The sequence below is a fragment of the Python bivittatus genome, unplaced genomic scaffold, assembly GCF_059951505.1.
Source record: "Python bivittatus isolate LINGU-HERP-01145 unplaced genomic scaffold, Pbiv_v1 ctg000590_np1212, whole genome shotgun sequence".
Classification (NCBI taxonomy): domain Eukaryota; kingdom Metazoa; phylum Chordata; class Lepidosauria; order Squamata; family Pythonidae; genus Python; species Python bivittatus.
The window spans coordinates 3,413,547-3,430,152 of NW_028277086.1; the positions used below are offsets into that span (position 1 = coordinate 3,413,547).

At 42.8% G+C, this 16,606-nt stretch overlaps 1 protein-coding gene across 2 annotated transcripts in view; it reads right to left on the minus strand.

The window, feature by feature from the left end:
• Positions 1-16,606, minus strand: part of ADGRB1 (adhesion G protein-coupled receptor B1) — a 218,621-nt gene that overhangs the window by 138,742 nt on the left and 63,273 nt on the right. Inside the window, exons 3-5 of one of the 2 annotated variants that reach the window (XM_088149282.1) lie at positions 8,347-8,454; positions 6,119-6,283; positions 3,438-3,600 (exon numbers count right to left, since the gene is read on the minus strand). In XM_088149282.1, the coding sequence (XP_088005408.1) occupies positions 3,438-3,600; positions 6,119-6,283; positions 8,347-8,454 (436 nt within the window). Of the gene's footprint in view, positions 1-3,435; positions 3,601-6,118; positions 6,284-8,346; positions 8,455-16,606 lie in introns of both variants that reach the window. The other variant, XM_088149283.1, reaches the window with a different exon arrangement.

Genomic DNA, 16,606 nt, shown 5'->3' on the forward strand with positions numbered 1-16,606 from the left:
GGAAGGAAGGAAGGAAGGAAGGAAGGAAGGAAGGAAGGAAGGAAGGAAGGAAGGAAGGAAGGAAAATGCTGGTTAGATAAGGGAGCAGGTAGATTGGAGGGATGTACCATGCTGAGACATCAGAGGTGGTAGCTGAGGAAAGGGGGGAAAGGTCCTGGGAAGATGGATGGTGGACAAGCTAGTGAGATATCCACTGGGAGCTGTAGAATGGAGAACATACACCGGCCTTGTCCTAATCATCCCATCCAGATTCAGCAGAACCCCAGAACTCATTGGACTGTTCCAAGATTCAGACTCTTTCCCCATTTCATGAACATCCCTGGTGCTGGACTATCTTAGCACAATTAAACGAAAGGAAACATAAGCTTTGTGCTAGAAGATGTTAGCTTCAGATATATTGACAATTTATACCCAAAATACCAGAGGGAAGGATGAAGAAGTTTTCTTTCTTTTCTTTTTTCATTCAGAGGCTTCATTTGCTTCTTTTTAAATTTCGTGTCAATTAGAACATAACTAAAAGCAAAAGCAGCTGGGGAGAAAAGTCCTGATTTCCTTTTTACCATTTCTCTCTTCTTATTTTCTCACTGGCGTTTCTCCCTTATCTCTCTTCCTGTGCTTTTCTCAGTATCTCATCTCTCTCTCTCTCTCTCTCTCCTCTCCTCTCCTCTCCTCTCCTCTCCATCCACATTCCTTCCTTCCTTCCCGTATGATCCTATAATTTGGAATCTTAGTTTGCATCGTAGTGGCTAGCCAGTTAGAAAAGAGATGGAATTTCCCATCAGCACAGCAGGGAAGGGCGATCTTGCCCTCCTTCTAGACATGGAAAATGAATCAATATAAATATTAGCCCATCAACAGCAACGTTCTACCTAAGGGCTTGTTTCAAAAGTTAGATTTGGCAGCTGTGCTCTGAACATCCCCCCAGAAGAAGGGGAACAGAAAATAGCAAACAATCCAGAAGGGGAGAGGCCATTTATCCAGACCATTTTCCACCAGACTGGTAATACTGGGATTATGAATCCCATCCCGGTATAGTAGAAGTCACAGAGGCAGAGTTTTGTACAGTCACACGAATAATACAAGGAGACAGAAAAATAACCATTTGGTGGATTTCTTGAGCAGCTTTCTTCCTAAAACATACATAAGCAAGAGAGGGAAACATATTTATGGAATCCTGCAGGGCTATTTTTGCTTTTTAATATCAGTTGCCTCGGTTCTGATGTTCTTCTCTTTCACAGTTTAGCATTACTCTCCTCTGTAATCTGTAAATAAGTTACTAATGACGTGCTTTGCCAGGCTGCATATCATAACATGGCCAGGGGCTTGGCGTGGTAAGCAGATGGAAACTATTTCAAGGCACAAGGATTTAAGGCCCCCCACCCACCCCCCACATGCCCTGCAAGCTTTCAACCTCCCCAGGAATCCACCCCACCCAATCCAAGCTCCGAACACACCACTCTTTGCACAGCATAATTAGCCCAAGGCCTCCCCAGTCAGAACCCTCCACCATCGTTTATCAGCTCACTGGCGAAACCTCCTTCCACAATGTGCAAGTTAGGGATGAAATATGAGTAATTTTTATTACAGCAATATATCTCAAAATGTGTTCTGGCGTGACAGATGTGGTCTAATGATTTCTAGAAAGCTTCGGAACTTGTGACTGTATGGCTAAAACAGGGAGGCCAAAGATCAATTCCCAACGAATAGATAAAGCTGGAATGATCTGTGGATCTGTGGATTCTAGAAGATCTGTGGAGGACCGCTAGGCTCACCAACCGCTACGGACTAATCCAGGCAACGTCGGACCATACAACTCTGTGTAAGCAAAGTTTTCTTCATTGGTTCATCATAATGAAGACAGACACATGTGTACACACACACAAACATGCACACACACACACACACACACTTGAGTTAAGGGAGATCCATTTAGACCTCTGCTGATATAATTCACTGATGATTTAGTCTTCACCACCAGCTGTCATTCCTAGAAGAAAACTTTGCCCCTGGATAGTGGGAAAAATGGCCAGATTCCCCATATTCTCCCTTTCTGTCATATTCTCATTACACAATCTAAAAAATAATACCTGGTTTGGTACAGCTGTGTGCATAAAGTTTAGAATTAGGATTTAATGTATATCCCAGGGGGGGTGCCCATTATCCCCTTGTATTGGAACTGAAGTATTTTTAGGGAATACTCTGGACCTCCTCCCACAATCCAGCTTGTTCCAGCAAGAGCCCCACTGTCCATGGGGTGGGTGGGGGAGATATATTTTCCTCCAGTCCTCGCTGTGTACTGACCTTTCTTCCAACACTTGCCATCTCTGTTAAATGGCTGGCATTTCTCTCTTTAATTAATATCTGAGGGGGGTGTGATAAAACTCTAAAAGCAGCGCCCAGTTGTTTGCCAAGATTTTCATTCGGAAGATCCAGCAGTTTAATTATTGGAGACTCACTGCACCAAATCAAACAGCAATCAGCCAGCCAGAATTTAAGCAGAGTTTCTGCGGCAATTAGGTTATATTTTCCCGGCTTTCCCTCCCCGCCCCGCTCTTTTCTAAACAGCCACTCAATCTCTTCTCGTCCAGCTGCAAATAAATGCCGCATTGTTCCTGCAACGGTGAGTTGTCATTGTTTGAAGTAATAAACTGGAGGAATAACTGATGAGGCATCAAAGCATTGCTCTCATAGTTGCTTCCCCCCCCCCCAACCCCCTCCTCTCTCCCAATTTGATGGCCCCGTTGTACAGGAGATCAACCTCCCCAGAAAATATTAATTAGGCCAGACCGCTTTATTCCAATTTCTCCCCACCTACAATAAATTCAAGTTGCGTTCCACATGTGGCTGTGTCCACTCATTTTTCCCGATGAAAATGCAGCCATCCCCAAGGGAAGGCAGAATGATCCAAATCAAGATCTTGGAAAAGTTGGATGGATACATAATGCAACTCAGCAAAATGCGCCTGCCTTATTTCAAGCTGCAACTTGCTGTTCCATCCCCAGGAGATTTTAAAATCAATCCTGGAATGATAGGTTGCACATTTCAGCCTGGACATGACTTTGTGTGGCTGTCCACACAGCTGCATTATGATGACTTTTGTGAAGTGTTTGCTTGGGCTCCTAAACCAGAAGAATGCCACTTCTAACAGGCTTGGCTCAACTCTATGCACTATCCCGTCAAGGCTGCATTTTTCTACAGTATAACCTGCCTTCATTGCGCGTCGTACTTTCTCCAATATTCAGAAATTCAAAACCACAAATTGAAAAAGAAAGAAGAAAAACACTCCACAGATCAGCCTCCCTTCGAAAACAAAACACCGAACCCAGTGAGATGGGCAGATGAAGAGAATTGTGGATATCTTAGCAAGTGCCACGCTCTGATCCAGAAACCAGAATTCCCCATTGGCCACTGGGGAAAGTTTCTTTACCAAATTACCTGGGCAAAGGGCAATATTGCAGAATTTGGTTTGCTTCTCTGGGCCTTCACAAGGGCTACCACCAAACTGCGGGGGTTTGCATATCCGAGTGCGATCTCTGTATCCCCGTCCACAAGTTGACGAACAGAGACTCCATGGAGACCATTCATCCCAAGTGCCATGGACTGTAATGAAAGAAAAAAGCTTTCTCAACTGTATATTAGCTGCCCCAAGGATAACAGCCTCTTTGTTCTGCATTCAACCTCCCCCATTTATTTTCACCAAATTCAACAGCTGGAGACAAGTTCTCAGGTCAGCACGGATCAGCTTGTCGGAATGACATTATTTGGAGGGGACTTAGCAGATCCTCATTAAAATTTGCCACTGAGCTATCCAGAGAAGGACCTTCTTTATAAGGTGAAAAAAAAGGTTCCATTTTCCACTTATGAAGTCCTTTCTAATTTGCAGTTTCTTCCCAGCAGAAACCCATTTATGTTTTTGCTCTTTTCTCACTGCAGGATAAGCAAACCTGTGTGCTTGCAGTCCAAGACGCTTCTGCGTTATTCATATTATTCATATTCACCGTACATTTTAACTGTAATTTCTGCATTAATTTGCAAGTCTAAGAACTCCCCGCATGTACGTTTCAATTCAAATAAAACTAATACTTTAACTGTAATTTTGGCATTGATTTGCAATTCTAAGAACTCTCAAAAAGCCCTTTTTGATTCAACTAAATCTCCCATTTTCTTTCCAAATAATATTTAAATACGTATTTTGATGCAGTTCAGCTGCTGAAATTTGTATTAAAACATTATTAGCATTATCCCCACTAATTTGTATTTAATATATGCAATAGTTCACCTTCCAAAGAACCTAAGATAAGCAATGCCAATTAAAATACAAAAGCATCCATTATAAAATATGTAAACATAGAAAGTCACAGCAGCAGATATAATAATGAGAAGACCATTCTCAGGGGCCGATCTTAAAGAACTCTCCCTTTGTTACATCTTTTTCAGTTCACCATTTCAAATTTGGTTTCAAACCAGGGGATTTACAAAATGTTCCACCATAGAACATTCCAAGGTCCAAGCAAGCTGTTCAGATGTTCCACAAATAGTCCGAGCTTGAAATGGGCCCATTCCAAGTACAGTGGTACCTCGGGTTACGAACACCTCTGCTTACGAACTTTTTGGGTTGCGACCAGCTCCGGCCGCAAAAATTTATCTTGGTTTGCGAACTCCGCCTCAGGGTACGAACTGGATCCGCGGCCATTTTCCGCCGTGCCACGTGGTCCGTGGCCATTTTCTGCCCGTGCCATGTGGTCCGCGGCCATTTTTCCGCCCATGCCACGTGGCCCGCGGCCATTTTCCGCCCGTGCCACATGGCCCGCGGCCATTTTTCTGCCCATGCCACGTGGTCCACGGCCGTTTTTCTGCCCTGCCGCGTGGTCCGCGGACGCCGGAACGGATTAACAGTAATTACATTGAACCTTATGGGAAAATTTGCTTCGGGTTGCGAACAAATCGGGTTGCAACCAGAGTCACGGAACGGATTAAATTCGTAACCCGAAGTACCACTGTAGTTACAAAACAGGTTCTTTTGGGGCTTAGTCATTCCATGAGGGCAGCTTTCATACACCCCTTGTCAAAATATCCAGGCCTTCCCAAACAGGATCAATTGGACCCAATGTATTGGTTGTTCCAAGCACTTGCCTCTACAGATAATTTATTGGTCCAATTCTGTCACGTGTTGCATTCTACCTTCCACATACCTTGGTGCTGAAATTGGACCCGCTAGACCAGCTCATCTGGAAGATGTTAAACTTCAGAAGTCTTCTCTAACATAGAGTCAGGAATTTATCCCAAGGGTTCAACAGGATTCACTCACAGACATAAATCCAGATGTTGCAATGTATTCTTGATGTCATCACACAAATGACGCACCACTTCATTATTTGTATCATTTGCATAATGACATCATGGCACACATGACATCTTGGTGGCTTGTTAAGGATACATGTGCTTCTAAAGAAGTGTTGATAAGACCCCACCCCAAGTTTCCATAGATATATAATCCTGGAGATGAGGATCAATCGGGTCTTTCAATGAGAACTCAGAACAGATTAACACTCAAACATCCCTATTGCAACAAATGTATTGGTTTGCCCTTTTCAACAGCACATTGGAGGACAACATTGAATTATTTTTACAACTAAAAACATATGCTCGTGGGTGAAATCTCTCAGGCAGGCAGGAACCATGAGGTGGAATATTTTGTTTCCACTGTGACTTGGACAGGAGTCCAACATCCTTGTAGTCCTTCCAGAAATAACATAAGGTAGGCAAATCTATCCAACAGAAGAGAATATTTGAGGCTCAGGGTTGAACCGTGAAGTTCTTGATGCTCTCTGAGCTTGTCTGTTGGCCTGAAGATGTTTCATTACCCAACAAGGTAACATCATCAGTGCAACTAGCTGGGTAATGAAACATCTTCAAGCCAACAACCAAGCTCAGAGAGCACCAAGGACTCCACCGGCAAAACTATTTCAGGTGTGTGTTTAGTGTGCATTATTTATACAGATTGCAGAATTCTGCAGCTTCCCATCTGATTTGATTTGAACCTCTTTCAGCAGCAAGCGTATACTGCCCAATGACTGGAGGAGAAGGGAGAATGAAGCGTGTGAGTGAAGGTCATCACCTGGACAGACAGCAGAATTGTTGCATTGCCGTTGTTCCCGAAGGGGCCCACTGCATTGGGTGCTGTAGGAATACGACACACAGAACCGAGTCCTAGTCTGCCAGCCCTCCCCACAGGTAGTTGAACAGACGCTCCAGGGCGACCACTCCTCAGCCGCTGGATCACCTGTCAGGGTGCAGAACACAGGAAACTGCCTTATCCCAAGACAGACCACCAATCGGTCTGCAATCTTGTGCGTTGGAGAGATGTAGAGATGGGTCAAGGGGTTTTGGCGAGGGTTCTCCAGGCTGTGATTTCTCTCAGGGAGCCAAAGTTTCTTCTCCAACCTCAAGTGGGACAATGACAACATGGAGCATTTCCTTCTCTGAGACGCCAAGGTCAAAACTAGGCAGTTATACAAGCTATATAAATAATGCAGGTATGAAATGGGGATTTATTAAGCAAGGATTACATACATACAGCATTCTGCATGTCATGGGAATTTCCCCAAGGGCCACTGAGGATGTGCGAAGGAGCAGAGAAACTGCTACAGTTTTCCATCCCACTCCTGGCTGAGTTTGCTTGCTTTGGGTGCAATGAATTGCTGATCCCAAATTTTAATAGACTTGAACTGTAAAAAGGACTTATCTTTCAGATCATTGTAATTAAATGTAGCATGGATTATATGGTGCCAAAAAGCCACTTTCTACTTTGTGTTTAACCCACTGAATTCCCCACTGACTGCATTCACAAAACATGCTTGATTCAGTTACTGAATTTACCCATGTTGGGGATCACCGTAGCAGATGAAACCACAGTTTAAGCAAACAGCCTGGATTTGTAGCAATGCCCCCCGCTCCTCTGAGTTTTAAACTAACTAAGCTTAGCATGATGGGTGAAGGCATCCTGAGGCTGAAACGAAGCAAGATTTGTGCATGGGGTTAATGTAGTCATTGGGTCTTTAACTGGGTTAATTAAACATGCTAGCTGGCTAGGTGGACCATATCTAAGCTGCAAATCTCTACAGCATTGCTAGATGGCAGCAAAGGGAGTTTTCTTTATCTTTCTGCTGCTTTCTAAGGGCCAGTGGAGCTCAGATATTATATGTCCAGCCAGATAACCCTTCTCTATATATCTCAGGAATGGAGAAGGCATTGTCCCCCAGATGTTGCTGAACGATGGTTCCCATCAACTCTCACCATTGGCCCTGTTGGGTGGTGCTAATGGGTATTATAGTTTGGTATTATTATTATTATTATTATTATTATTATTTTCTTCTTCTTCTTCTTCTTCTTCTTCTTCTTCTTCTTCTTCTTCTTCTTCTTCTTCTTCTTCTTATTATTATTATTATTATTATTATTATTATTATTATTACACAGTCTAACAGATAGTTCTGCCTGGGTTTGGCACTTTTGACTATCAAATCCTTCCCAAGGGTCTAAGATAGTTAAAAATACTGTCATAATATATGTGCTGTTCTGAACAATACAACTTTTTGTAAGTTATGAGTTGAGATACTGTCCATTCCTGTTGTGTCCTGGTGCTTTTCCAGATCCTTTGGGATGTCACCAAGTCCACCAACCACTATCGGCCAGTAGACTTTTCTTTTTCCATATTTGCCCCATCTCTGTTTAAAGGTCTTTATATTTCCCCAATTTTTCTACTTCTTTCTCACTGACCATTCTACCTCCAGCTGCTGCAGTGTTAATTATCCATGCCTGTTTCTTTCTAACTACAGTCATGTCTGGCTTATTATGGGCTGAATCTTTATCAGTTTGTATTATTATGATTATAATTCAATGCCATCTTCTGCCCAAAGGGGCACAGGTTCCCCTACATATGCAGTATAGCTCTCCTGGTGTCAGCAATTGCCCATTCATTCCAATCTACATAAACTGTCAAGAGGAGAAGGCTCGTAGGAGCTAACCCTAACCCATCATAACATCATTCACCCAAGTGTAAAATTTGGTTAATTTCAATAGCATAGGAGACTTACTGTGGTATTCATACCCAACTTGTTTGCTTAATTTATGGGTCCAGGTCTTGAGCAAATCCCCCAAATGGGTGAATTTTATAACCAGGTCAAGGATGTTGGACTAAAACAGTCCGATAATGTCTTAGAAGTGAATATCTGGAGGCCAATGATCTAAGTTAATCTCTTTTTGGCTTTTGTGTTTTCTGCCCTAATGAGAATAAAACAGCCCTTGGTCTCTTACATTTTCTTTTGATCTAACATTTAGGCTACGTACCTATCTGAGGTGCAGGATAGCCGTATTGCTGGAAGTCTTCGGCATCATCTCTTTTCCGATTATCTGTAGACCGTAGAGACTGACTCCGGGAGTTATAGTGTCCATTAGCTAGAAGAAGAAGAAGAAGAAAGAATCCATATGAACATACCTGCAAAACCTTCTTCTCCAAACTTTTGCTTGAAGGGTAGAATAAGGGGAACCCCCCCACACACACAAAGTAGAAGGCTGGCCCTATTTATCAAGTTGAGGCTGAATTTATGGTTTGTGCTTGCTTCAAAAGGAAGATCGGATGTAAACAATAAAGTCCTCCATTATCATGTTCCCAGTCTTGATCTAAACTGACCCAAACCTCCATTGTAAAGGGGAATTATTGAGGAGGAAATGCCTACTTTTCTGTTCAGGTAAATGCAGGGAGAAAGCAAGACTGAATGAATCCACATCATGCTGACTTAAAAAAAATGGAAGACTATATATTTCACATTAGAATTGATAATGAAGACATTGAAGTGGTGGAGAGCTTCTGCCTTTTAGGATCAACCATCAACAGTAAAGGAATAAGCAGCCAAGAAATACGCCACAGACTGGCACTTGGCAGAGCAGCCATGAAGGCCTTGGAAAAGATGTTCAAATGTCATGATGTGTCTGTACCTACAAAGATCAGAACTGTACAAGCCATGGTATTCCCTGTGACACTCTATAGAAGCAAAACTTGAACTTTGAAGAAGCAGGATAGGAAGAGTATTGACGCCCTTGAACTTTGGTGGTGGAGAAGAGTCCTCAGAATACCACGGACAGCCAAAATAAAAACAATGGATCATCGAACAAATCAAACCAGAGTTCTCACTTGAGGCACAAATGACCAGGCTCAAATGATCATACTTTGGACACATTATGTGAAAACCCAGCTCTCTGGAGAAGGCTCTGATGTTGGAAAAGGAGGAAGGAAAGAGAAGAAGAGGACAACCAGCGGCAAGGTGGAGGGACTCATTTACAATGGCAATGGGTGCACCCTTGGAACACCTGAAATTTATGGAGAAAATATATGTGGTTGCTAACAGTCAACAATGACTTGATGGCCCACAGTCAATCAAAATATTTCAAATTGTTGGATATCTACCTCATGCTCTGCTATTGCTCTTTATTTTTCATTTGTTCATTTGACTTATTTTTACACTATTTATAGCCTGCCCCAGCCCTAACTGACACTGAGCAAGGTGCAACAAAATTAAACAAAAAACGTATCAATAACATATAGCAATAATAGAAATCAACCATCAAAAACCTAATACATCAATGGGCCCATTGACTTAACCCAACACACCTTCTGGAACAATGCCAGGACTGGTTTTGAAACCCTTGTAGAATATCTCCACAGCAGACTTTGCTTTCTGACAAAGATTGAAGGTGGAAATCCAGCCTTTGGGATGAGGTGGACACATCATCCACCCAAAGATTTTCTGTAGGCTTCTTAATCTGCTTTCCAGGGTTTCTGGCCTTTTGCACCTGCAACATTTTTAGCTCCAGAAAAGGAGCCACTAGTGACCCCCTTAGATGCCACTTTAGCACCCTCAAGGGATGTTAGGGATAATCAGAAGGGTGTGTGTGATATTTTTCCATACACTTCCAGGATAAGGTGTCTTACCTTCTTCCTGTTTTTAAGGATAGGTTGCATCTCTGTAAACTAAACCTAAAGAGAACCTTTTTTTTTTTAGAGAATCAAACTGAAGAACATCAGAGAGAATTCCCAGCCTTACTCCTGCAACCTCTAAGCATTCACTGAGTGCATTTTATTCCAAGAAGAGTGTAATCTCAGCAGTTTCTGAGAAGAAAACCCAACAGCCAGCAACATTTTTTTTTTTTAGAAAGTGATGCAGCTGCAACTAAAATATAATAGAATTCTAGGGATACTTTGATTCTAAAGTAGGGTCTTCTACAACATTTCCCAGCTGCTGAAGAGGAAGACAGGGAGAAAGAGTGAGAACGCTAGCTATTAATTCCTAATGCATTCAATTTTTATGAATAGCATTTTTTTCTTTCAAAATTAATACAACATATCATTAAACAGAAGACAGCAAATTGGGACAATTGCTCCAACACAGAATGAGAAATTATGCCAAGGCTTCCAGGACAGCACCAAAATAAACAATTTAGATACCATTATATAATTAAAAACTACCACAAAAAAGCATTCTGTTTGTTTTCAGGATTTAAAATGTCATAAATAATCTGTACAGCTGAGATGCAGATCTTCCTAACAATAATGAAAATTCCCAAGTGAAACGTACAGAAATATTTATTTTGTTCCTCTCCTGCTCCAAATGTGTGTTTTTATTTCTTCTAAACAAAGCCAGCGGCTTTGTAATTAAGAATTTCAGGATTCAAATTAGTTTATGAAAAAGACTTCTTCCCATGGGACTCAGATCCCCACCTGTTTCTTCTCTACCTGTCTCTGATCTGAAGTGTTCACGTTAGTGCTGTTTCCAAGCCTGCTAAATCTGTCCCCCCCCCCCCCCCCAAATGGGAACATAGATAGACTGGAAGCATTATAATTTTTTAATTTCAAACCAATCGTCTGCCTTCAGATGGGGGGATGATATATTTGGGAACCTGATCCGGTCTGTTTGATTTGGTTTTGGAACTTGTAATTGAAGGAATTTGGGGGTTAAACTTCCTTCCAATGACCTGGAGAGAAATTGGGGGAGTTCCCCTCTTCCCTAGCCTGTCTGCCCAGAGTCTGTCCCAACTGGTACCCCCATCTGACACTCAGGTTCCACTTGATGAGACTCTCTGAATGACCCATGTTGGCTTCTAACGAGTTGCATGATTGGTTTCCGTTCCCTTGCCAACATCTCAGATCTCAGCTGTCAACCTCTGGCTAATTAAAGCTGATTGGGGCAAAAGAGCTGAATTTCAAGGTCTGTTTTTGCAACAGCTACAGAAATCATAGAGGGGGGCCCTTGACAGCCCCCCTCCTTGAAACCAATCTAGATCCCATTAGTTAATGGTTTTACATTAAGAGACTTCAGTGAGTCTAGGCATTTCCAGGACCCTTTAATCATGCTCTATTTCATTTCATTTTATTTATTTTCGATTTCTAGCATGCTCGTCGGCCTTCAATAACCTTCCTAACCGATGTGGTAGAAGAATAATCAGCTTCCTAACCGATGTGGTAGAAGGATATGACAGTGAGCTCCTGTCCTCCTCAGAGGTCTTATTAGAACTTTTATATTTCAGTTTTAATTATCAGTCTTAGGCAGTGTTTCTCAACCGTGGCAACTTTAAGACCTGTGGACTTCAACTCCCAGAATTTCCCAGCCAGCATGGCTGGCTGGGGAATTCTGGGAGTTGAAGTCCACAGGTCTTAAAGTTGCCAAGGTTGAGAAACACTGGTCTTAGGTATCTGCAGCATACTAGGAAATTGGTTTATATTTTGTATCTTTTCTGTGGTCCTTATTAATGGCATTTAATGCTTCTTAATCACCCTCGCGATCTATCCATGCAGGGAGGTTCACAGGATATGGTCAAAAAATTCAAGATGGTCGCCGTGATGGTGCGATAAAAAGCTCTGCCAGTTTTTTTTATGTGGATGGCATAAATCCCATCCTTGCAGCCATCATCTTTATTTCTTTTCACCACACCCTGAGGCTACTACTGCATCCACAGAATTTCCATTATATTCATTATTTTTATTTATTTGTTTGCATTAAATAAATGTTGCCCTTCAAAACCAAGTTGTTCCAGGCACCTTACAACATATTTTTCTTTCCCTCCCTCCCTCGGATCTCAAATATATCACATAAGCAATCAAAGGAGCACAGTGCAGACATTTATTAAGGACTAGGCAAATAAAAATGGCCTTTTCTCTCTTGGCAAACATCTCTCTTTTGGGGAGGAATTTCAGAGTTGTGTTGTGCTGAGAAAAATACAAGAGTGAACTGAAAGTAAAACTAACTAACTAGTTAAATTAGTTTTGTTTTTTTTCTTGAAGTCTCCACCACATGAGAATGTGCAAGGACTATAGATCAGAATTCTCTTTAGGGCTCTTTCAGCTTTGAAATGCCTTCTTTGGAACTTTATTCCTGCCATCTCTTCTTAGCGTTGGTAGTATCAGTCTGAATTGGACTAACCTATCCTTCCTAAAAATGGTTTTATTATATCACGGTAACACCAAACGTGTATACATATACACAATGTGATATTTTAAAACTAAAGGAGAAGGGGAAGGGGAAGGAGGAAAAGACCTGAAAAAATATTCTAAATCACACTCCAAAACTTTGGCTAAATTGTTCAAAATCCTCTTCTTTGCCCCTTTGTTGGAAAGAGAGAGAGAGAGAGAAAGGGAGAGACTCTTCAAATGTTGACATGCAACCCATAAAAACCACCCGCAGCTACAAAGTAGACAGAAATTTATCCTTCCAGTGTTCTCCAATAATTATTTTGGCCATCCCTATGCACAAGGGATCTTACTGATTAGACTAGAATAAGTTTCAAGAGGAAGTGAAGCTACACAAGGCTATTTTATGCATCACATACAGAGGATTCTAACTATAATAATTAACAGAGAACAGGTAAGCAAGAAGGTGGGTGAAAATAAAGTGGGAGGCCAAGACCTTTCTAACACTAATCACTCCAAAATATCCTAAGTCAACCAAAAGACCCAGTAGCCCAAGAAGAAAAAACAGGAGCCATCTACAACATACAATGTGAGGACTGTAACAAACTCTACGTAGGACAGACAGGCAGAAGACTGACAGAGCACATCCACGAGCACCAACTGGCAGTCAGAAGACATGATGAGAACTCCTTAATCTCACAACACATGGACAGACTTAACCATAGTTTTAACTGGGAAACTGTCAGCATTTTAGACCAAGCTAAATCCAAAAATGCAAGAGAATTCTTGGAAGCCTGGTATTCAGACAAGGCAGCAATTAACAGACACACAGAGATTAACAGCATCTACATACTATTCAAAAGAGACAAAAGACCAGAAAATCGCCTCACCAGCAATCATCATCCGGATAAGCAAAGGTCACCACCAGGCACACAATCAAGCAGTAAATATTTGCTAATCAAGGAACTACCAGAGGAGCAAAACAAACCCCCACCCCACCAGCACTGGCAAGGCAGGCCACAGCACATAAATAGAGCGCAAACCCCATCCCATTGTAGCACTGAAGATGTTACCTACCCGGGTAATGAAACGTTTGCATTAAGCTCAGAGAACCCCAAGGACTCCACCTTTCTAACACTCCATCGATGCATGACACTTGGCCTGTGTCCACTGCTTATTTCCAGTAATTTAGGTGCTTTCCCGAAAGCCAAATTGTCCAAAAATACTTTTCTTTCCTAATAGAGAAGATGCTTCAGTGTAGAGATGAGAGGTAATCCTGTTCAGTGATTTTTTTTTTTTGTGAGAAGAATTTATTTAACTTTTCTAAGCTCTTAATAAATGGAATACTAAACATGGACCAATCTGAAGATGGGAAAATTAGAGGATCGCTGGTGAGTGCATTGAAAGGACTACATAAATAGCTACATTCACTCTTGTTGCCCAGATCAACCACAATTTTTTGCTAAAAGGTCAAGTGCTAGCAAATACATATTGAAGCTATTACTGAGTGCCAGACGATTTATCCCCTGCATGTTAGAGACCAGTCTGCTCTTCATGAGCCCAGTCATCCTCCATGTAGCTACGTCTGACATTCATCCTCGAGGCAGATTTTTAATTTTAGCTGCCTTGACTGTCCTTGCCATGAGATTAACATTTCAGGGCACTTAGGCTTGGCAAGAGGAATTGCACATTAGGGAACAATGTGCATCATGAAACCAACTGGTGATGTGCTTAAATTTGGATGAGCATCACTGTCATGGCAGGAAATAACCCATTAGAAGGAGGAGCAGAGAACGTACCATGGCCGGTGTACATATTGCAACGTCTCCGATTCTGCTTTGGCCAGATGGCCCAGCTTCCCTGCAGCTGTCTTCATGGCCAGTCCCACTTTCAAAGCCTGGCTAGGAGGTGCTGGGGTTTTTTGCATAATTCTGTGGCACATACCACCCCAGGTATGGACACTTTCCACCACTATGCCAGGCAGCCTGTTGAAATGTTTCCACTTCGGTTCCAAGTTTGAAAGGAAAAACATAACTTAGAACTCTCCCACCGGTACGGGAGCTGGAAGAAAGTACACTAGGGTAACAATGTGTGGACCATGCTTACGAATCCTCTGCTGCTTCAGCTCCGAAGCAGAAAAAGAGTTTTTTTCTGCATGAGAAGGGGAGAGGAGGGGACTGGTAGAAAAATAACGTCTCCTTTTGGACCAGTTACTGGCAACAGAAGACCTGCAAATCACCTGCAGTTAGTTCTCTGACCCCACAGAAAACGGATGCTCTGAAGAAGAAGATCTCTGCTGCTTCTCTTCTTCTATTTCTCTTGCTTCTTGTAGCAAGAAGAGCAGGGACGGGAGGAGAGGGGAAGGGAAGGGAAGGGAAGGGAAGGGAAGGGAAGGGAAGGGAAGGGAAGGGGAAGTGGCTTTTCTGCCATCAGTGCTTCAATTCCACAGGAGAGATGGGATGTAAAGACATGGTTGGAGTCTGAGAAACATTCCATCCTGGCTACCTGACTTTCTTATCCTACCAGTTAAGAGAATGGCAACTTTGCTGGTTCACATAGAGCAGTGTTTCTCAACCCTGGCAACTTTAAGATATGTGGACTTCAACTCCCAGAATTCCCCAGCCAGCAAGTCCACATATCTTAAAGTTGCCAAGGTTGAGAAACACTGACATAGAGGATGGAAGAGGCTGGAGGTGTCTCTGTCTTAGCAAGCTGGGAGAGAAATCAGATGGGCCAGGAGATCTTGCTTTTGGTTCAAGTGAGCTTGCCAAGAACTTGACCTGGAGGAGAGAAGTAGAGGAGAAAGGCTCCTTTTGTGTTAGTTCTCCCAAACTATGGAGGGATCATTCTGTGGGATTGGACAAGAGACCACAGAAGACCTGCCCCCCTTCCTTCTTTCTTCCCTCCAGTAAAGCTGCCTCCTCCCTCACAACCAGGTTAGGCTCTGTAGCATCCACTGTGTGGGTCCAGAGTGTAGATGCTGTTTTTGATACAGGTCCATCAGTGTTACAGAAGACTGATGGATACCTACCAAACGCTGCTCTGCTCAGCCCTGCTGATTATCAGCTGCTATCCCACGTGTCCGCAGGAAGGAGAATTGGTGGCTGTAGAGCCACTTTCCCCCCAGTCCCCAACCCCACTTCTCTTACTATTCATGCAAGCTCTGGGAAGCAGGAGATCTGTGCCTGGCATGGCAGGGTTGGTAAGAGAAGTGGGAGAGAGATGGAACTTGGGGACTGTGGGAAAGGCCTGATCTCTCCCTCTCAAAGGGTAAATGGCCATGAAAATCAGTGGTCAGGAACCAGAGAGTTCAACAGGACCCAGATATGAGGTGCCATAAATGGACTTGCATGGTACGGGTTGTGCTGGAAGAAGCTGGAAACCACCACTTTAAAAACGGAACAGGAAAGGACACATTTAAATACCTTCTCGGCAGATCAGGGGTGAATTGAACATGGCATCATCTATTCATGTCTTCTAACTACCATTTAGTGTTGCTGAGTCATCTTCCATCTGCAGTGAATTTATTTATTGATCTTATTTATATATCAAATTTGTCACCACCCACCTCATTAAAAAATGACTTTGGGCGATTTGGAAAGAAGTTAAAATCAATTAAAATTACAATATATAATAAACCTAAATAAATAGAAAATAAATATAATCGAAGGATAGATTTTAAAATTGGCAGTAACTTGGGGAGCGTCATCAAGGTGCCAGCCGCCCCCAGGATTGCGTAAAATTCTTGTTGCCCTACACATGCTGGCAGAGACAGGTCTTTCATCCTTTCTGGAAAGCCAGGAGGGTAGGGGTCTGCTGCACCTCTGGGGGGAGAATATCCCAGAGGATGGGGGCATCAGCAGAGAAGGCTCTCCTCCTGGGCCCTGCCAGCCGACATTCTCTCACTGATGGGATCCTCAGTAAAACAGACTGAGGGCTGTTCCCCACAACCCATTAGACTACTGTAATGCGCTCTACATGGGGCTACCCTTGAAGAGTATCCAGAAGCTACAGCTGGTTCAAAATGAGGCTGTGTAGACAATCTTGAGTGCCCCAAGGATGGCACATGTCACACGTTTGCTGCGGGAGCTGCATTGGGTGCCAGTTTGCTTCCGGGTCCAATTCAAGATGTTGCTTAAAGCCCTA